The 21356-nt window shown below is 44.1% G+C and overlaps 1 protein-coding gene and 1 long non-coding RNA gene across 3 annotated transcripts in view; one reads left to right on the forward strand and one right to left on the reverse strand.

Moving 5' to 3' along the window:
- The window catches only part of TBX4 (T-box transcription factor 4), a 31497-nt gene extending 28031 nt beyond the window's left edge, over window positions 1–3466 (forward strand). Inside the window, exon 8 of the mRNA XM_014881115.2 lies at window positions 816–3466. Within this exon, the coding sequence (XP_014736601.1) occupies window positions 816–1435 (620 nt within the window). The 3' untranslated portion in view covers window positions 1436–3466. The remainder of the gene's footprint in view (window positions 1–815) is intronic.
- LOC148221479 (uncharacterized) lies at window positions 3250–21074 on the reverse strand. Of its 2 annotated transcripts, XR_015807882.1 has the most exons (4): window positions 19416–21074; window positions 18994–19128; window positions 10896–14533; window positions 3250–8899 (listed from the first exon to the last, which is right to left on the reverse strand). It is a non-coding gene; the product is annotated as an uncharacterized LOC148221479 (long non-coding RNA). The 2 variants fall into 2 exon arrangements; XR_015807881.1 differs by having other exon boundaries at window positions 3250–14533.
- Window positions 21075–21356: the final 282 nt, after the last annotated feature.

Consider the following 21356-nt stretch of genomic DNA (forward strand, 5'->3'; position numbering starts at 1 on the left):
ATCCACTAATTCTCAAATTTAAGTGAGCTGTGACTGCATTCTCTTCCTTTTAGTCCAGCATCAGATGAGATCATGGCATGTTTTAAGTTAAATGGAAAAGTTTTGCACAGAAGAAAAAAATCCTTCTATTTGCATGTCTCACTGCCTGCTAATTTCTTTAAGCTGGGAGAATCCTCTGATCATGGCTAAATGAAGAATCTAACAGCATCAGTAATGAGGGCTGCAAGGCAAATGTGTAATTTTAGCAGATGTTTAATGTGCAGATGAATTCACTAATTCATCCAGAGAGTATTCCTAATAAGTAACAAAAGCTGCTGGGGAGCAGGGCCATGGTCCTCCCAGGAGCAGAGGGGCCGTGCAGAGATGAGGAAGGGCTGCTGACCGGGAAAGGGCTCCTTTATCTGGAAATGTTTCTGCAGCTTTTGACGTGACTATCTGGGAAATGTAGAGTCATTTTTGCAATGACAGGAAGGCAGGCTGTGATAAGACCCTCTAAGAGACTTCTTGAATTTGTCAGGAGGAACCGTGCAGGAGTGCCAGGGCCCTCCTTATCTGGGTGAACGTGGAGTAATCCCTGATGTGAGAAGTCCCTCACTTAAGCTGACAAATGTCACCAGAGTGCTTTGAGGCCGGGGGGGATTAGCCTGACATTTGCAGCACAATGTCTTTTTGATGTTGTACATTGTTTTCCCAAACTAAGATGGTTTAACTGGATTAAACTGAGAAAGGGCACCGGTTTAGCGAAATAATCGCGGCCTCCAAGGGGACTCCCCAGTCCCAGCAGAGCTGCTCCTGAACGTGAATTTTTCTTGCAGAAAGCGCTCGGCACCTGGACCTGCCCTGCAAACGCTCCTACCTGGACGCCTCGTCCTCGGTGGGGGACGATCACTATTTCCGCTCGCCGCCGCCCTACGAGCAGCAGATGCTGAGCCCGTCCTACTGCGGCGAGGTGGCCCCGAGGGAGGCGTGCATGTACTCTGGCTCCGGCGCCGACATCGCCGCCGTCTCGGCCGTGGACGACCTTCCTCCCCCGCCGCCCCCGCTGAGCTGCAACATGTGGACTTCAGTGGCACCTTACACCAGCTACAGCGTGCAGACCATGGAGACTGTTCCGTACCAGCCCTTCCCCGCTCACTTCCCCGCCGCGCCCATGATGCCGCGGCTGCCGGCCATGGCCGGGCAGGGCTCGCAGCCGCCGGGGCAGGGCCCGTTCAGCGTCTACAACCAGCTGGGCCAGGCCCCGGGCCGGGAGCGCGGCCCCTCCGCCTTCCCGCGGGAGCGGGTGCACCCGGCCGTGTGCGAGAGGAAAGCGCCCTCTCCTCACCTGAACGCGGCCAACGAGTTCCTGTACTCGCAGAGCTTCTCGCTGGCCAGGGAGTCGTCGCTGCAGTATCATTCAGGGATGGGGACTGTGGAGAACTGGACTGACGGGTGACCCCCGCGCCGCAGCCCCTTCCTGCTCCAGGACAGTGCGGGCAGTGTTGATACCTGTGGGTAACTTGCACTTCGGTGAGACACATGTGCATTTCCAGAGGGATTTGTGTGGGTGAAGAGCTCGTATCTTCAGGCACACAGAGAATTCCATCTCCTGTCTCAGTGGGCTGGATTCACCAGGCTCTTAGTGACTCCCAAGTAAATTCATTCCCGTGTCTTCATCCAGTAGAAACCATCTTCATGACTAACGAGTGACGTAGCTAGTCATGTTCTTTTGCTTGTAATGTTAAACATCCGTGAGCAAATTTTGGCTATTTGGGAAAAATACGAGCTTCACTTTTACGGTCCTTGGCTCATGAAGCCACAACCTCCCAAACCTGCGAGGGAAAAGCCATTTGACGGGTTGCATAGCTCCAGGACTGCCGTGGCAGCGCTTCTTTGTCCCTTTTGGTCCGTAGAGATTCCTTTTCCTCGGGAAGTGAGGGAGCGGCGGCAGCGCGGGGCCGGCGGAGCGCGGGGGAGCTGCGGGGCCGCCGCGGGCACGGAGGAGAAGGCAGCGATGCACAAATGTCTCTTCTTGCCCCCACACCAACATCGGGCGTGGCTGTGGGAAGCGAAGAAGTGAAGAGTTAAGTCCGAGGCCAAACAGCAAATTAATTGCAGCGTTAGGAGCAGACCCAGTGTCTTCAGACTCCCATCCCTTGATTGAATCACATTTGCTTATTGCAATATATTTATGAAGTTTAAGCTTAAAAGTCGCTAATACTTTCCAGAACCAATTTCTGTATTTGCTGGTCCTTGATTTCTTTCGTATTCAGCTGAAACGTGCCTTCTGTGCTATGTTCTTTTCTTTTGCAGCTAACTCAGACAGAATTGTTTTCAGCCTAAAGGAGGCCTAGAGGAATATTTTCCTAGTGGTGGGGTGGGGAGGGAAGGGCTCCCATGACCTGTCAGGCTTTACAGTGTACAAATATTTGTAGAACAGGTAAAATCTGTAACCAGTGTATTCATTGCTCCTTTTGTTTACTGTGGAAGTGTCCGGGGCTGATTCCTCTGTGCCCTCTGCAGTGTCCCTGTGAGCTGCCACGGGGGGCTCGGATCAGGGTGGATTTGATCATCTTGGAGGTCTTTTCCGTCCTCAGTGGTTCTGTGAGGAGGCTGACACTCGTGGGGAAGCAGAGGAATTCCTTCTGGGACAAAACTGTCATTGCCCTCACCCGCAGAGCTCCTGTCCCCTGCAGTGCCCATCCTGCTGAGCTGGCAGGCAGTGCCACCAAGGCACGGTGACACCGGGGCGATGCTGCAGTTTGCTTCCATTGAACAGCACAATATTCAGGCTTTAGTCATTGCACAGGGTTTGTTTTTTTTTTATTTCCTCCCATTGCTTCCCAAACCAGCAAAGGCAAAAAGCTGAAATGCAGGTTTGGAAGTGGGGAGGTGATTCTGTGTTTTGGTGAATCCATCCCGAGGAGGAGCCCGATGGATGAGGGGGCTGTGACAGCCCCGAGGTCACATTTCAGCCAGGACAGTCCCCTGCACCCACCCAGCAGAATTCATGTGTGACTGGTGAGGATTTTGTAACCAGATTTTGGAAATCACTACAATTTTTGCATGCTGAATAGCTATTTATATACATATATATTTTATATATATATATATATATAAAATTATATATATCACAAATGCAGGCCACGTGTCCAATTCAGCTTTGCTTTTGATGAATGAAATACTTAATAAAAATGAATGTTGCAAAGGAATTTTTTTTTTTTTTTGGAAAGACATCTATTTAAATTTTTTTTTATTACACACCTTTGATGTAAAAACTAAGAATTGGTTAGACAAAAAAACCCATATATGCTACAGATAAATCTTTATTAGAAACCACATTAGATACAGGTGGTATGGAATTTTTAAATGTTTGTTACATAGCATGGACATTTTATTTTACATATCAGAACATAAAGTCATTTTACTACTACAAGCTGTCTCTGGGTGCATTTCAATAATTAGTATAAAAATGTTCCATGGTGAATTAAGATGCCTCCTCTCTCTTTGGTCTCCTGCTGCCTGACTACACCAACCTCACACTTCCCAAGGTGCACACCTGACCCTTTTTTCACCATCTCAAAGCTCCACCATCAGGTGTTAGGTGCCCATGGGTTTATTTGGGATTTTTCTGGTGTTTCTTTGCTTTAGGGGTCACATGAGTTGATCTGAGCACTGAGTTAAAAGCAGCCACTGATCCCCAGAGCACCAAAGCCACGTTCCTGTGCCTGGGTACAGCCCAGTGGTAAAGAATAAAAGGGGGGAGGGAGCGGGGAGAGGTCTGGGGGTGTCACTGCCCAGAATTTGCAATGCTCAGTTCATTTCTCACTGTGACACTGGATCAACACTGAACCAGACAAATGGAACCCAAAAATGAGTGGGGTCAGCAGCCCAGGCTGCAAAGGAAAATCTCCTGGATCTTCTGCCTGTTTTACAAAGGTGACCAACACAATAACAATGTCGTTTTTAATGAATAATCACTGCTGCTTTTTCAACCATTTTTCATGCACCTTCTGCTCATCCATGCGGTATTTATTGATTTAAGGCAGTTCAAAAAGCAATTCCTGGAAGAATTGTCCCAGAACCTTTCAGTCAATGCAGGGAGTGTAGAGAAATCTTGATCAGGTAATGAATGCAAGTTTTACCTGGCAGCCTTTGCAAAGGGCAGGGCCCAGCTCTGTCCCACAGCAGCCACTGCAGCTGAGCCAGTGTCCTGGGAATCCCTGTGCCAAATAATGAGCTTTTCCTTGTAAAAATAGCACAGGATATTTATGAGTACAGGACCTGATTGGGAAAGGCTGAGTTAGCATAAAAATGTGCAAAATTTGGATATCTGCTAATCTGGTCATCTGGGTTCCTTTTATAGTCACTGGAGAGAGATCAGACACTGAGATTAAATGGGATGAATCATTCTCCAGTGACAATCTTTTTCCACTCAGAGGAATCCAGTTCAGCCACTTAGAGCAGATTTCCCATTTCCAAATGGCTAAAAAGTCCTATTAGTGGGATCCCCCTCCTGTGTGACTTTGACAAAAACATTCAGACATCATTGAATTATTTACATTACAAATCCCACTCCAGATGATCACAGGAGACAAAAAAAAAAAAAAAGCTGGTTGTGTTAATTTATAGAATAGAAACTGGTTATTTTTTTTTTAGTTGGCTTTGTGTTTTCATTGCAAGCTTTCTAACCTGGGTATGTGTCCAGACCCAAGCCCAGGCTCCCAGTTGAGGCACCCAGGTCCCATTTGATTTCTCCTGCTTTTGCCACCTGGAAAGGCTTGGCAGGTGCTGGTCCTGCTCGAGGTCGTGGTGGAGCAGGATCATTGCCAGGGATGAAGCAGAGCTCAGCAATCCTGAGTGTCCTGGAGGATGTGCTCTGCTTGTTTTTCAAATCAGAAACACTAAACTGGGGACATCACTAAAAAAAAAAATCCCAACAACCTGCACAGCTTTAAAAGAGATCAAGTGTGCTCACTGCGTGCCAGTTTGATTTACTACAGTTTAAACAGCTTTTAATTCTCAAGAATGTGGAGGTTCATGTGTGTGGAGGCTTTTCCAGCCCCGGAGTTGCAGCCCAGAATGGCAATCCAAGCTCAGGGAATCCAGGCCCACTTCAAATCAGATTAAAGCAAAAATTAGCAAGTGAGAAAAACCTGAATACACACGAGGACTGGTTTCCATTGATGTGCTCTAATCTGTACTAAAAGGCCCAGGGAATTTTTAAATTCTGTTTTTCTTTAAGGTAGATGTCCAAATTTAATCTTGGTGCAGGCTCAGTTCCACCCAGCCCAGCAGCACTCGGTGCCAGACTGAGCTTGGACTTCCCTCTAAATAGAACAAATATTTGTATCAGCTTGCTGAGAATGTGAGTAATAGGAATATTTGCCAAAATTTAAACAAGCTAAACTTCAGTCCTGCCAAAAGCCCCACCATTCAATTTGGCATCACTGGCAGCTCACAGGCTCAAGAGGGGCCTATGTCTGGAAGAGCTGGGGTGTTTTTGGCAAACATGAATTTATTTTTCTCTCTCTCCACATTTTGGAAAATTTGTGCCTCTGTGTATTAATTTATGATGTCATTAAATAATTCTTTTTGCAGCTTGTATAGAAAGAATGTTTCTTTTGAAGATGAGAACTCCCTTGAGGATGGTTATAGTGAAAAATTCCAGCCAGAGGGGGAAAAAAACCCCTCCTCTCTCCTTGGCCACTCATGTTTCTGCAGTAGTGCTTAAACAGCAAAAAAATCCACAATATTTTAATTTAAGGAGCTGCTCCAAGGAGGTGCCATGCACTTGACTGTGACAAGAGGCAGCCTAAATTCAGTGTGACTGGAGGGGTTTTATTCCTGTGATAGCAGGCTGGAAGAGAAATCATGAGCCTGTGATTTGCTGGTAGAAAACATCTCGTTTTGAGCTGATTTGCTCCCTGCAAAGAACAGGATCAAGATTAAAAATTAAAGAAAAGAAAATCTTGGGAGTGGTACAAGCAAAGCACAAAGCCTTGTCCAGCATGAACCTTGTTTAGTGTGCCATGAGAGAAATGCCTATAAAACACATTTAGGGGTTCAGGTGGTGCTTTCATCTCAGGGTTCACAGCCCCTCCTTGCCCAGCCTGTGTCCTACTTAAACCAGGATTAAATTTAAACCTGGCATGGGCTGCTCAGCCTCACTGGGGAGTGACTGGGGAAGGTGATGCCCTTGGGGCTCTGGGCCCCCATTCCTGCAGGAAGATCCTTTTCCTGCTCATGGCCAGCCAATGTTCCTGGCTGAGCACTTTTGGGATTGCCAGCTCAGATGTCCCAGTGGATTTACAGCACCAAGGTGCCTCCAGGATGGAAATTGCCCTCCTGAGCCCCAGCCCACCTTTGGAACCTGGTCCTGAGAGAAGGAAATTAAAAAAAAAAATTAATTCGTGCAAAGAGCTAATTACACTAATTCAATTAAAATCAGGATAATTGCAGGTTTTGTTAATTAGAAACTCATTTAATAAAAGGAAAGCAAACCTCACTGCAATGAAAAGAGGAGGAATATCTACAACAGGTCACAAGGCTCTTGTTCCACTGAAGAATACTGATGGGGAAGAGGTTTGAAGGAGTATTTGGCAAATGCCAACATTTTTAATCTGTTTTTTTTGTTGTTGTTGTCATTCTCCTTAATTCTCAGCAAACACTAATTTTTGGCTTTGAACCATTCATTGCTGCAGTTTCAAGGAACATTTTCAGAGGGGTTGTATTTACAAACTGGTGGAAAGTTGACTTTTTAATAAGAAAAATTAGGTGGAATGTCAGCACCATCTACTTGGGCAGCAACGGTTTTAACAGTCCTGAAAATCCAAATTTGACAAATATATCTTCTAGTTGGGAGGTTCACACTGATAACAGGACACTGGGCCAGATCTGTGTCCTAATGCTCAGGCCCTGCCAGCAGGGATGGACAAATCCTTGAACATTTACTGGAGAACAACATGTACAGAGAACAATTCCTTACGTCAGGCAGGCAGCAATGCCTGCTGCAGCTCAGCACACATGAAAAGCAAAGATTTTTGTGTTTTCATGCCAAAATCCTAAGGCTCAGTCCTATTTCTGTTGAAGTCAAGAGGAAAACTTTTATAGACTTCAGTGTAGCAGGACCAGCCCTTTAATCTTCCCCTCACCAAGCCCAGCCTGCAGCCTTGGCTGTGCAGTGCAGCTTAGGAATGAGCCACAGAGTATTTGAGTTTGATGGATGACACAGCCACACTGAAAACTGCACTTTACTCATGCCCAGGGTATCTGAGCAGCTACTGAGAGAATAACAAGAGTCTGAATCGAATATTGTGTTTAATATCAGCTGTGACTCCAATACGTGAAAGGACAGCTGAGAATGGAACAGAACCATACCCAGAGCATTGATTATCCCCTCTAAATCCAAGAGCTCATTTCAGCCTGAAACTTTGGAGCAGCTTGCCCTGGCCATGAGGAATCAATCACAGAACATCCTGCTAAGGTGATGAACTTGCCTGGTGCATCAGAGTAATGTGAACCAGTTGGGGTGCAGGGCTGGAGGCAGAGGGGACAGCTCCTGAGCAGGGCAGGGATGGCAGTGGGGACAGGGAATCCTTTCCATTTCGATTTCCAGTAAAAATCAAAGTAGCCACAGTGCCTCACCTGATCAGACATCTTTGGGGGAGGACTTGGTCTAAGCCTTACTCGTGAGAACAGCAAAGGTGATGAAGAGTAAAAGGATTTTATCCAAATAAAAATTCTGCCTGAAATGAGTCTGTTCTTCCTTCTCATCCTCCTGACGACACAGCCAGTTCAAAGCTGGGAGAGATCCCCCCACTCCCCCTCACCCTTCCCTCCCTTCCCACCATTTATCATTCTGAAGGCAAGGAGACAGCTTAGGGCCAGGAAAAGCTTCCACGGGGATTTCTGTCCAGGATCACAGTGCACGACTGGATTTACACCCAGCATCAGGACTGAGCACTTGCCTGTAGCCCCTCTGCCCTTGCCCAGCAGGAACAGCGAAGGAGGAAGGGATTTTCACTCTGGTCAAACACTGCCCAAGCTCTGCAGGCCTGGGAGGGCTCAGTGCAGGGGCTGGAGGGGTTTTGTCCTCTCATTCAGCAGGGGAATGAAGGGTGGAATGCTGCCATCCCTGAGGATGCACTGACAGCCTCCCTGCAGGGCTGCAGAGACCTGGGAGCAGCAGAGACATTAAAGCAGGATGTGGAAACTGAAAAACCCCAAAGCTCTGAGGATTCAGGGCAGTGAGAACTGGCTGAGCAGTGCTGGGAGCTCAGTGCCTGCTGCACACACAGGCCCCTCTCCTCCTGCCAGACTGTGGCTTCAACATGCCAAGAAGCCTGTGCTGAGATCTCATTTAGACCAACTACCACTGAAAATCAGCAGATGTGGAGTTAAACCCCCACACTTACCTGTATTCCTCCCATCTGGGAGAAAACAGCTTCCATTTGCAGGCTATAGGCTCCATGAAATTCAGGATTTACAAATGCTCCTACCCCCAGCCCTTAGTGAATGAATTGTTTCATGCATAACACAGAAATAGCATCCCCTCACCTCTGAGAAGTAGCTAATTAGATTGTCCCAAAATCACTTTTCATCCTATTAACAGCAAAAGAAGGAGAAGCAGGAGGTCAGGGACCAGGAATTAAATGAGGAAAAACATGAGCTGGAAAACTTAAAGGAGAGAAAGGGGGGTGGGGGGAAAATAAAAATAAAATAATGAAATATAAATTCTCTTTTCTTGCCAAGGAGCAAAAGCAACAGGCAAAGGAGCTGCAGTGTTGGATGAGTTCTGAGTAATCAGTAACATGGAGGGGTTCAGGTTGTTCTGTTCACTTCTTTTTGCTGCTTCTCTTCTCATCATACAGAAAGAACCATGGATAACACAGCTTCTCACAGCTCAAAAAACACAGCTCTGAAAATGTGCAAAAAAGGAGAAAAGTGATTTTATCCTATCTAAGACAGACTAAACATCCCCTTCCTGCTGGGATCTCTTATTACTCCTTCAGTTAAGTTTCAATTTTTCAGGTACATGGGCCAGTCCTGATCATCACATTGATGTTAATAAAACAATCCTATTAATTTCCAAAGGACAGGAAATTCTCCTTCCACAGGTACTGTAGGACCCTTCCTGACAGTCTGGCACAGTAAGAATTCCTTAGTTGGCTCCTCCACTACACTGAAATGTTTGTTTGGAAATACTTTGTTCCTTTCTGTTGTTTCTGACTGTGGTTGAGATCCTTGGTGGGGCAATGGTTCCTTCAATTGGTTTTCCACAGCTGAACTCCTGTGTCCTTCCCAGTTTTCCTTTCCATAGATACTGCACTGCACCATTTCAATGAATCATGCTTTCTTCTAATAAAATATTATTTCAATCTGATGCCAAAGGCCAGATTTCCATAAAAGAGATTCAGAATGAGTAATAAGCACAGCAAAAATGATTTTTATTCTTCTGCATTTCCCTCCCCACTCTCATTTTGGGGGGTCAGAGACTCCTTAGAAGACCAGTGGCATTAAAACTGCTATTTTATATCTTTAATTTTGTTTAGGAGCTGCCTTTCCTGCTGGTCCATCGGGCAGATATTGAGGTGTTTCCACCTTCCTCATGCTCCTGAGCAGGGCCATCAGGAGCCAGTTTAGTTCTTGATTCAACAAAATCTCTTTTATTCCTCTGACCTCCCTCACCCCAGTTCCTACAGCCAGGAGCCAGAGGCAGCAGCCAAGGCTCAGGACAGAGAAACCCCAGGGGAAAAAAAACTTTTCCCCAAGGGAAATCTCCTGCTTATCCCTCTCAGCCTCCCACCTCCCCTCTTGGCTAAGTGAAGACCCAACAGGAAAGTGGCTGAGCCAAAATTTGGGACATTTACAAGGCAGAGCAAAGCTGAGCCAGCATCCCTGGCAGCTGGAATGAGGGATTTGCTTCCTGGCTATGGATAAACCACTGCCCAAAGTGCAGCAGAGAGCACAGCAAACTCCAGCTTGTAAATTCACCCAAACTCCACAACAGGGGTGGGTACACAAAGGAGCTGCTGGGCAGGACCCAGGTAACCACAACTCCTCTGCTTTGGGTGGAAACTGGAAACATCTTCAGCTCTTCAGGGTACCAAGGATGCCTTTCATGTGCTGGGACCATGCCCTGAGCAGGGAACAACTGGGAATTGCCAGTGTAAAGTGATAGTAAAGGCTGTCCTCACTTTTCATTTAATAGGGTACATTCCTTTTTGTAATATTGCTGAAAGTCCCCCAAATCTAAGTGAAATAAAAACTGTTCTTTTACTTACTGCTAATAACAGCCAGTCGTGCTGTCCTTGAGAGCCACACATAAAAACAGTCAAGAAATATTTTCAAATGGTAAAATACTGCACTATAAACGAGACTTCTGGAGATGTTACCTAAATTAGCCTCGTTCAAATGCCTTTGTGATATTTAATCATAATCATAAAAGTCAGAGTGCTTTTGCCTTTCCATCAGAAACCAGCCTTGTATGTTTTGCTAGTCCCAGCTCCACACTGGCTGGGTGTCGTGGTGTATAATTTCATAGACACAAAGACACTTCACTACCATAGCTCTCATTATTAAACAATATATTTTAATTGTCACCACCTTTCTCATATAGACATGGGCCAAATCTGCCCTTATTGGCTTCAACTGAGCTCCACAAGGGATGAATTTGGCTCAATATATATAAAAATACAGCGAGTCGAGTAATAAAAAGAAATGTTTGGGTTTCTTTTTTTATAGCAGCCGGGTTTTTTTTGGTTGTTTTTTTTTTTTTTTGCCATAGGAACACTCATGCCTGGCCAGTAAAATCCCCTGATAAAGAACTAAAGTGTTTAAGACTTCATATGCAGAATAGCCCATGGTGTTTAATTACAATAGCAAAGATGCCATGCTATAAAAGACTTTCTTACCTGGAGAAGGGATCCATGCTCTCCAATGAAGCTTAATTACCCAGGACATGCTGAGTTTTCCCCTCTGGCAATAACCTCTAACACCAATAACTCCGTTGCTTCTTTTGACATCTGCATAGTTGAATATTGTTAATTTTTGCTCTAATTTCCTTATTTGGCTTAAAGCTTTCCAGTGGTTTGCTTCTGATGAAAGTATTGAGCATTAGAAGAGCTTAATTCCTGGGACATTCCTCTTCCTTTCTTCCACTTTTCCCTTGGAATTTCTCTCTCTCAGCCTGCTCTGGCACTCCTGCTCCCCCATCTCCTTCCCAGCATACTTGGCTCCAGATGGAGATTTATGCATTTCCCCTCCTGTGATCCTTTCCTGCTCCACCAGCAAAAGGTTTCAGCTTCATCCCAGGCCCAGAAGATGCAAATTTCTGCAGAATGAATTGACTTTAGACTTTAAAGGAAAAGCTTTACCTGGCTGCCAAGCACTCCCGAGTCATTGGTTTCACAGCTCTCACACACAAACACGGGGCACAGCACAGTAAAAATCCCCATGCAGCTGATATTATTGTGGAGAAACGGAATCTTTGTTATTTATTGAGTTACATCAGATTTATAGCTCACATTTCTGCCCAGCTTTTATTGATTCATAAAGAGAAGATTCCATTTTTACCTGGAAAAAGCTGCTTTTTGTGGGGAGGGGAGGAAAGCTCTCCCTTGGAAAATGCTGGGATCTGGAGCCATGATTTAGAACCATCACCTGCACCATCCTCCTCATCCTCACTCCTGCATCCTCACTTTTGATGGAGCCAATTTCCTGAGTGCAGCCTGTGGCTGCAGCCTGGAACAATCCTACCTCAGTGCTTCCCTTCTGTTGTTGATCCTTTAATTTCCTCCAGCCGACTCCTGCAGGGGACTCACAGTTTTATGCTGCTCTTTTGGACTAATCATTTACAACTGACTTGAAAAAAAAAAAAAAAACAACCAAATCCCTTCTCTGTTGCTACTGCTCCATGCAAGGGTCACTAATTGGGATGGACTTCCAGCCAAAAAGCAACACAGGCTTAACAGCAATTCCCAGCAACCTGAAAATTCTGCCCAAAGTTTTCTAACCTGAGCAGTTCTTTAGAATTTTACTCCAGAAATTAGGGTTGCAATCCATAAAATTCCTCTGTAGTGCAGATTTTCACACTTTGAAAAGCCAGTGGAGCAGCAAGTCAGCTAAAACTGATTAATGGATGAAATCACAGTGGCAAGATCTGTTCTGATGGTTGGGGATGTTACACACAGTGCTCTTCTCGTGGGCACAGGTCTGGGTATGGAAAATCCAAAATTGAAAAGGATCTGGGAGAAAGGCACAAGCTGGATTGGAAGTTTAAAAACGTGTGCCTTAGGGGGAACTGTTACCTAATGACAAAACAGGAAACGAGGTTCAATACAGAAGGGACATACATTAATTTCTCTGAATTATTGATGTTTGTGGTCTGTAAAATGGAGATCAAACCAGTAATTTTATTATGTAAGAAAACCAATATTCATTTAAGGCTAGTTTAGTAAAAAAAAAAAAAAAAGGATTAAGTTCCAACTCAAAGCTGAGAATCTGATGCCCAACTCTTAGGCAAGAGCCATATTCATTTATTTTATCCTGTTAATTATGTAATCACAGATGCACATCCTTCCAAATACATTTTTGAATAGTGCAGCTTTTCTGAGCTGTGCCCATAACAACCATCACAACAGTTGTGATTTAAACACACAAACAGGAATGATCATTTATTATAATTATTTTTCTCTTCCCATACATTACAGTATGGAAATAATATGGATAAAATTCTTCTTGAAGAATTATTTTATTGCATTAAAGGATAAATTTAAACAACACTTGGATGCATTTTACACACCTGCAACCACTACAAACTATTGCTAAACCTTTAAAGGAATACAAGCACATTACTTGAAGTGAAAACAAGCCCACAGCAGATTTTTAAGAGCAGAAATGGGGTTTGCAGCTATTTCTGGCTCTATCAGCCAGTCAGACTCACCCTAAAAATCTGCAAATTTAACCTTTCACATGCTCATGATAAAAACCTGAGATTCAATTAAAAAAAAAAATATTCTGGCATCCTAACCCAAGTGAATTCCAAGCTACTTTAGGGACAGAAAGATTTTAGAGGCAGAAAGAAGATTTGAGAGACAGAAAGGAGAATTTAGGGGACAGAAAAAAGACTTTAGGGGTAGAAATGAGACCTTAGGGGTAGAAATGAGACTTTAGGGACAAAAAGGAGAATTTAGGTGACAGAAATGAGAATTTAGGGATAGAAAGGAGAATTTAGGGGCAGAAATGAGACTTTAGGGACAGAAAGGAAACTTTAGGGGACAGAAATGAGAATTTAGGGACAGAAAGGAGACTTTAAGGGACACAAAGGAGACTTCAGGGATAGAAAGGAGAATTTAGGGGCAGGAAGGAGGAGCTGGAAGGGCTGGAGGATGGCTCAGGGGCTGCCTGTGAGTGGCAGGAGCAGCACGAGTGGCCGATTTATGCTCTGCTAATTCCTCCCTCAGACCATCAGCCTCAGCCTGCTCTGATTTCAGCAGGAAAATCTCTGCGTGGAGATCAACACTGCTCTCAGGCATAAGATCCTAATTATTTGAAAGGCATTTGTTTTCATAGCTTTTTTTTTTTTTTTTTTTTTTTTTTAATGTGTCCAAGTCGATGGCATTTTAATGCCTTATTAAAAGGTTGTTTTACAGCAGCCCTCTGTTCACTCGCAGTGCCCATGGCTGTGCTTTGTGCTGCAGGATTTCACCTTCCACAGAAATATTTTCCAAATTCCCTGTAAAAAAAAGTGGTGGATATTTCCTAAGACAAATAGTGGGAGGATTTTTTTTTTTTACCTGCTCTAATTTGTCATTGATAGGGGAGATAGGAGGTGGATGTGTATGTATGTCCCTGTGTTTGTGGTCTGCTTGCAAAAAGGGTTTGTGTTCATGAAAGGATTTTCTTGCTAGCCTGGGCCCAGTTTTATAGGGCTTTTTTAGTTACATAAACAAATGGAAATGTTTTCATTTCTGGGTTTCTTTAATTCAGTTGAAATCACAGCAAGACAAAATATGCCAATGCTTCCCTACCATGTTTTCAGCCCAGACGTTGCCATGTGGGGTCTCTAAATGCACAAGAAATTAAAAAATGAGGTAATTCAAACTTGGAATAAAATGGAATTGATGAGAAGTTCTTACATTAAATTACTTTGAAGGCCATGTAAGGTAAACAAACATTCAAAAGTGAAAAGGAAGCTAAAAACACATTTACCAGCATTCAGAGAAATATTTCTTTTAAACATATGGTGAAGCCTTTGCTTTGTTGCAGTGAAATGGCAGAGCCCCCACTGAGCACAGTGGGGCCAGAATTTGTACCCAGGTACCTCCTTCCCATCCCTCACACACAAATATTGTGCTGAACACCAGCTTGGTTGGGATTGGCATTAAATAATTCAAGTCCTTTACTTATCTGTCTTATTAGTCCTGATGAATACATGGCATGGATCAGCAAAAGTCTCCTAAGATCAAATAGAATCTAAATTGCCTGGTTTCAGTTCTGGAGGATTCTGTAGCAGCAAGCAATAATGAACAGATGAGGGAAGCAGCCAGACCTACAAAAGAAATAGTATTTTAAAAGGACTGTACTTAGGAGGAAAAAAAGGGTTTGCCTTTGTACATAAAGAGCTCTATTCATTAAAAGAAGTTTTTACAAATGTGGTTATTTCAAATAGTGGAAAAGTGTGAAATACACTTAAAATGAGTAAAATTTGTGGCTTTTCCTATGGGTTAAATATGTGCCATACCAATAAAGCTCTCCTCACACCTCTTCCTGCCTCAGAGTCCTTGGCCTCATTCTGCAAGATGGTTTGAATTGAGGGAGCTCAGCCCTTCCCTGGAATGGACCATGAGCCCTGCAAGGCCCAGCTCTGTAAGGATTTAAAGGGATCCTGCAGAAATCCTGCACACAGCAGTGTCCTTCACTCACATGGGTGAGCTCCAGGGGCCAGCAGCAGAAATCAGAGCAGCCACCAAATCACACAAATCAGAAACATCCAGCAAGATCAAACCTTCCTCCAGGCAGCCCCCAAGCAGGTCAAATTTTAAACCAAAAATGGCCAGAATTCTGTGTAGGTGCTCAGACCTCAGCACTGCAGAGTGCAAGCACCTGTCAAGTACAAATATAAATAAATAGAAACACAAATCTGTGGGGTCAGTGACTCAGAGATCCCAATGTCAGGCACATCTCACTCCTGACTCAGATATTTAATGACAATGTGCTGTTTCTGCATTTCCCACATCCAGTGCTCTCCTTCCCATCCTGTTTTTTAAAGCATAACCTGGCACTTAGACTGTATAAAAGCCACATCAACAGTTCATACATGAAAAAACATCCCTGCCTCAGGTTTCATGAAAGGTGCCCCTGTGGTGCAGGTCAGCATTCCTGGATCACCCACAGGAACCCAGCAGGACCATGGATTTACATGGGAGCTCGTGGAACAAGGGTTTATAAACTGATGGAAATCTTTACAGCACTCATTTTCCAGTATTTCACCCTTCCTTACTGCTTCCAACAGCTTTAAAATGAAACAAAGGTGTTAAGATCTGATTATTTATAAGTATCTAATTTCCAAGCTTTTGTCCTTGCAGTTTTCTGCCACCAGTGGTGTGCAGAAGCTGAGATATCAGTGTTTAACATAAATGTGGTTAAAACCATTTCCCCTCAGCTCTGGAACTCTGGTATCTGGTGCTGCACATGCCAGTGACACACCTGAAATGTAAAATGACACCTCCAGAGTGGTTTAGGTACAGAAAAACAGGACATTTTAGAAAGCATGGCTTACATACAAAAAATTCAAAGCTTAATCTCTGCTGTAGCAAAATCCCCTCAAATTTTCACAGCACTCGGTTTAACGTAGCAAGAAAATTATCAGTTCACATGCACTGAGCCAAGGAATCATAATGATATTTTATAAATGAATAAAGATAAAAACACACGTTCCAGCCACATGGTATTGTAACACCTTCACTAAAGTACAGATTTGCTTTGCTTCATCCAACAGTAGAGATGGAGAATTTAATAGCATAATAATCTTAATGAGCACTAGCAAATGAATAACTTTAAATTAATTGCTGTATATTTCTGTCAGGAGAGACTAATGGAGGATAGAGCCACGTGTTTCCTCAGCACAACTGTGGTGTTTAACAAACAAAATGCACAGCAGGAATCCCAGAGTTGATGTCTTCACCCACTTCTCCAGCTCCCTGTCCCAAAGGGAAGATTTCCAGGAGGAAAATCAAACTGGGATCAAACTTTGTCAGGGGCTCCCAGGTGACCTTTCCCTGATGCTGTGGGATGGGACAGTGTCCGGAGTTGCTCTGTGGATGAAGCTGTGCCTGACAGCTCACCCCACAGAATCCCAATCCCTGCCTCCCTGCAGGGTCCCTGCAGCCTGCCAGGGTTTGGCCAACCCTCTCCAAAGGTGAAACTTCCTCTGGATTTAAGCACTGTCAGATGTTCTTTGAGCAGAATATGAATTTTTCTCCTGAGAACAGAACGTTTTGTTGTAACAAGCCCCCATCCCCTCCAGTGCTTTGATTCCCTCTGTCAGTGCTGCCCCTGGGCCAGCAGTGTCAGCATCTGTGTCCAGCCTGGAAGGTGTTTGGAACATGGGGAGGTGAAAACGGGAGCAGTTACAAGAGGTTTTGTTAAAAAACATTTTTGCAAATGTTAAATCACGCTGTGCCAGCCACTGAAATGGTTTCCTTCTCACCAAAGTCACGCAGTGGTTTTACAATATTAACAAAGCCACCGAAAAAAATCTGCCTGAAATAGTAGCAGTAATCCTTAAAAAAATCCTTAAAACAACCTTCACCTGAGTGGCACCGGCTGGGGAGCTGCCCAGGATGGTCGTGCCTGCTGTGTCCCTTTGTCTGTGACACCATTCCCTGGCTGCCTGTGTGCTCACAATTAATCACTCCTGCTTCCAATGATTGCCTTGCCTTTGGAATTGATGGCAGCTGAGGACTCTCAGTGTGTTTCAGAGCATTTGTAAACACATCAGTTCACACCTCAGTGTTGTACTTGGTACCAAGATACCATCTAGAGCTAATCTGATCCAGGCAGGCTGGAGCAGCTCCTTCCCATCCTCGAAAGGCAGCAGGTGCTGGGCCAAAATCATCTTTTTAAACTTGCAGCAGGCCTTGTCCTGCTCTGCAAAATGTTCCCTCCCCTTCTTCCTGTAACTTGGCTCTGCAGAATCCACTCCAGCCACCATTTGACTTTAATCAGAACTGTGAGTGAGGTCCAAAAATCGTTGAAAGCTCATTTATCCATCCCAGTTCACTCCCTTGATGCCCAGTAGCACTTTCTGACAGCGAGGTGCTGGGAATGGGTTGGTTTCCCTCAGAATCCATCTGTGGTACACCACTGTGTGCAGCCTGTGTGTTTATTGGATTCAGAGAACTGATTTTTAACTGGAAAAAACTTCTGGGAATCCAAAGAGTACCCTGGAACTGGGATTGTGGCACAGCTGTGGTGACTTTAGCCCTGTTCACACAAGTACCAGCAGCCATGGCACCTCTAAATTCAGTAGAGTCTTGGAGGCTCTGTGGATCCTGGAGGTATTTCCTGGACCTTTAGGACTTGTGTTGACCTCCAAGCTGTTGTACTTTCAAAGTTTCAATTAATTGTGAAAGCTGGAGCAGAGCCAGAGTAAGTACAGCCACTAGAGCATCACATGCTGCAGGGAAATCACCTGAAATTTTGCTGCAGTTCTGCATTTAAAGGAATTTAGAATTTAAATTGCTTAGTGCAAGAGAAAAAAAAAACCCATCCTTTCCTTCAGATCCAGCAGCAAAAGTTTCTGCAAATGCTTGGCCCTTAAAATATGATTTCCACCACTTTACTTTGATACTGCCCCAAGCAGCTGCTGTAGTAGTTGCCTGCTGCACTGGGAAAATCTCCTCACTCCAAATCAGTTATCTGCAAAGTCTATGCTTCATCTGAGCCACATAATTAAAGCAAATTTCCAGGGATTTCATTGGTAAGACAATACTTCCAGCTTGTATTACTCTATTACCAGCCATAATGATCTCCAAATCCTTCCATAGCCTATCCATCATTTTAGTTACATTTCTTGCTCAGAGGATGACTTTTTGAAATCAATTTCCCCACCTTTGGAAAGCCCTGTGTCTGCCAGCAGTCACTCTCCCTGCTTGAGCCCAATTTATTCTTTTCCAGCCCACCTTGTCCAATAACTCCAGGCTGAGAAAGGGACTTTATTCCATTCGTTTCCCAGATCCCAATTTACATTCAGAAAGTAAACTGACCAAATCTAGAGAAAAGCTTTAAGCTTTATCCTCATTCCTCTGGAGCTCAGCACTTTCAGCTTCATGTCCTCACATTCCCTGAACTGATTGAAGAACATTCCCCAGACATTTCTGAGGCTCTGTCCTGGCCAGCCTCAGAACAGCTTTTATGGCCAATTTTTTTCATAACTCTAATATTAAACTGAACTACTTCCTTTATTTTTTTCACAGCTGCCAATTTTCCCTGTTTCACAAACGAAGATTATCACTTTTCCTAATTGTACAGTAAGGCCAGGGATCAGATTAGGATTGCCCCTTTTCATCATTCATTTTCCAAACAGGACTTGAGTTTCAGGATTTGGCTGCCAGGAGCTCCAATTTCTGCCCACCTTTCCAGTTATTCATCAGGGCTGAGATTTGAAAGGACCAGCCCTGCTCCTCCTGAAGCCCAGAGCTCAGATGGAGAGGGTTTGTTAGTTTGTAAGTGGATCTGAAATATCCCATCAGAATTATTCTTAAATTTCAAATTACAAGTTTGGGGTTTGTCCTAATTTCTCATCTCACAAAGATCACTGGCTGACAATCATTTATTGTACTGTGGGCTTCAAATGTGACCTAAGATCCTTTGATTCGGTTCCAAAAAGAATATTTTAGTTTATATCTTCATCTTTCCTTCTTTCTGCCATTTTCTGGGAAGTTCTCTGGGTGATGGCACTCAGACCTTGTCAGCTCAGCCTTGGGGGCCTGGATCCAGCCTTCCCACCTGGCCTGGGAATTCTCTAAATGTCCCCAGAACTCTCTTTCTTATCACAGGTCTCAGTCCTTCCAAAAAGGGCTTCCAGATGTTGCAGATTCTTGTAGCAATTACATCTGGCCACCTTTGATTTCTGGGTGAGTCCTGCAGAAAACAAGACATTTGAGGGGAAAAAAAAAAAAGAGAAAAAAGAAGCAACAACTTCTCAGATACTGGTGTTTAAAAACACTGTCTGGATGTTCTGAATTAATATTGTGTTAGAAGAAGCCAAATGGCTGCGTGCCAGGGCTCAACCCAAGGTGTATTTTTATGGCAAAGCAATAAACCCACAAAATAAGTGGTTCATAATGGAAATTCTGACACACTTTTAATATTAAGAGCAGAAATGTACTGCTTGTGGCAAGTCAGTATTTGACAGCTGCAGTACTCACCTGTCAGCTGCAGTGCCTGGACAATCCATCCTGCAGGGAGGATTCCTCCTTTATCTCATCCTGCTCCAGCCACACGGTTTGGGGGGCAGATGGGTCCAGCCCTGCTCAGCCATTCATCCTGGAGTTTTTCAAAGCCCTTTTCTGGCTGATTACAGGCAAAAAGCAACAATTGGGGTCCCCAGAGTTGTGCAGTGTGCTGGAGCTCAGCCTTGGCTCCAGCAGAGCAGCTTTCAGCAGCTGGAGGATGGGAGGATTTTTTTTGTACCATTGATCCTTCTGAGTGGCCACAGGGAGACAGAGTCAGGAGGAACTGTGGGACTGAGCTGCCAATCAAAACCAAAAATCATCCCTGGAAACTTGTTGATAGCAGAGCTATGGAGGAGTCCTGGAGGAAGGAGCAACCTTGAGCAATATTTAGGATACTCTATCAGTTTATACAGGCAGAAAGATCATTGATAGGCTGTGAAAGTGATAATAATAGAAAATATTGACAACATGAGAAAGGAGTAAAATGAATGTCATAAGGCTGAAATGTGACACAAAGGAGTACTGTGCCTAAGGCAGTTTAATTTGGGAAAAGACAAGGGACAGTTTTATTCCCACAGGAATGTTCTAAGTGGTCACCTACATTAGCAATCTCCTATCAATAAATCATTGACAACATATAAATATATAAAGGGGAAGCAGGAGGGAGAATTAGACCTATTCAATTGACAATATTCAATACACTGGTGTGTGCTGGCTCTGGATCTGACCTGTCTCTATGCATTCTATGAAAGCTGAGATTTCCAGATACAATTTGGGGGATTCTGGATGCTTTGCCATCCCAAACATCTCTGATTTGCAGTCATGTTCCTCAGGAAAACCCAGAAAGGAAGGAGTCAAGGTTTGCTTGCCAGAATGGAAGCAGAGACCTGTGTACACACACTTATATACACAGCTTGAACTTATTTCATACTGCACACAGCAGTTGCAGAGAAAAGACTGTGAGGCAAAGTGAAGGAAACCTAAACAGCTGACAAATAAACACAGGGTGATGGATTCAACTCCCCAAGCAGCATGAATGTCTTCTATGCTATAAATTAACTTCTGCCCCTCCTAATGCACACATTAACTACAGCAGCAAAAAACAATGCCAAAGCTCTTCTAAATAAAACGAAGTAAAAATGAAAACCAAATCACACATGACTTAAAAATAATCTGTCTGGAGATGAATTAAAACATTTGTGACTCTGAAGCAGAATTCATACCTTTATTTCCAGCATCTTCAATTAACACCCCTAGGAAATTTAACACAGTTAAATTAATATTCTGGAGAGTGTACTGGATCCAAGAAAGCAGAGCCTGGGGCACAACAACTGCCTACAGTCTTTAGGAGACTCCAAGAGCTTAAAGACATCAGCAATTTTTACTTGCATCTTGAGGATATTACTTACAAATGTACACTGGCTTAGCTTGGTAGATTCTAAGGGCATTTATAGCATGCCTAGGAATTAAATCAAAGCTAAAAAAAACCATTGTTGTGTGTCAAATCACAAGCAGCCTGCTGGGCTCAGATGGGAAACGTTCCATGGTTCTCCACAGAACTCCCTGGAAATACCAAACGCTGCTGTGAAGGTTGAAGGCAGGACTGAAACCCCACTGAAACCCCACTGAAAACCACTCCAGCACCAAAACAAACCATGGAACACAAGGCAAGAATGGGATGGAGATGGAGAGGCAGCACACAGAGGAATCTTAACAAAGGTACCATGAGACACCTCAGTAATTTGGCAATTCGAGGCTTTCGAAGGGCTGCAAATTCCGAATTAAGTCAACGCTTGGACAAGGATTTTCTTTGCAGGCTGGACACGAAGTGGGGTGAGCTAAACCCTGCTAAAGGCAGCCTGACAGAGCAGGAACACCTCGGTGGCTCTGGGCTCTGGTGTTTGCCTTTGGAAA

The sequence above is a fragment of the Sturnus vulgaris genome, chromosome 21, assembly GCF_052056855.1.
Source record: "Sturnus vulgaris isolate bStuVul1 chromosome 21, bStuVul1.hap1, whole genome shotgun sequence".
Lineage (NCBI taxonomy): Eukaryota > Metazoa > Chordata > Aves > Passeriformes > Sturnidae > Sturnus > Sturnus vulgaris.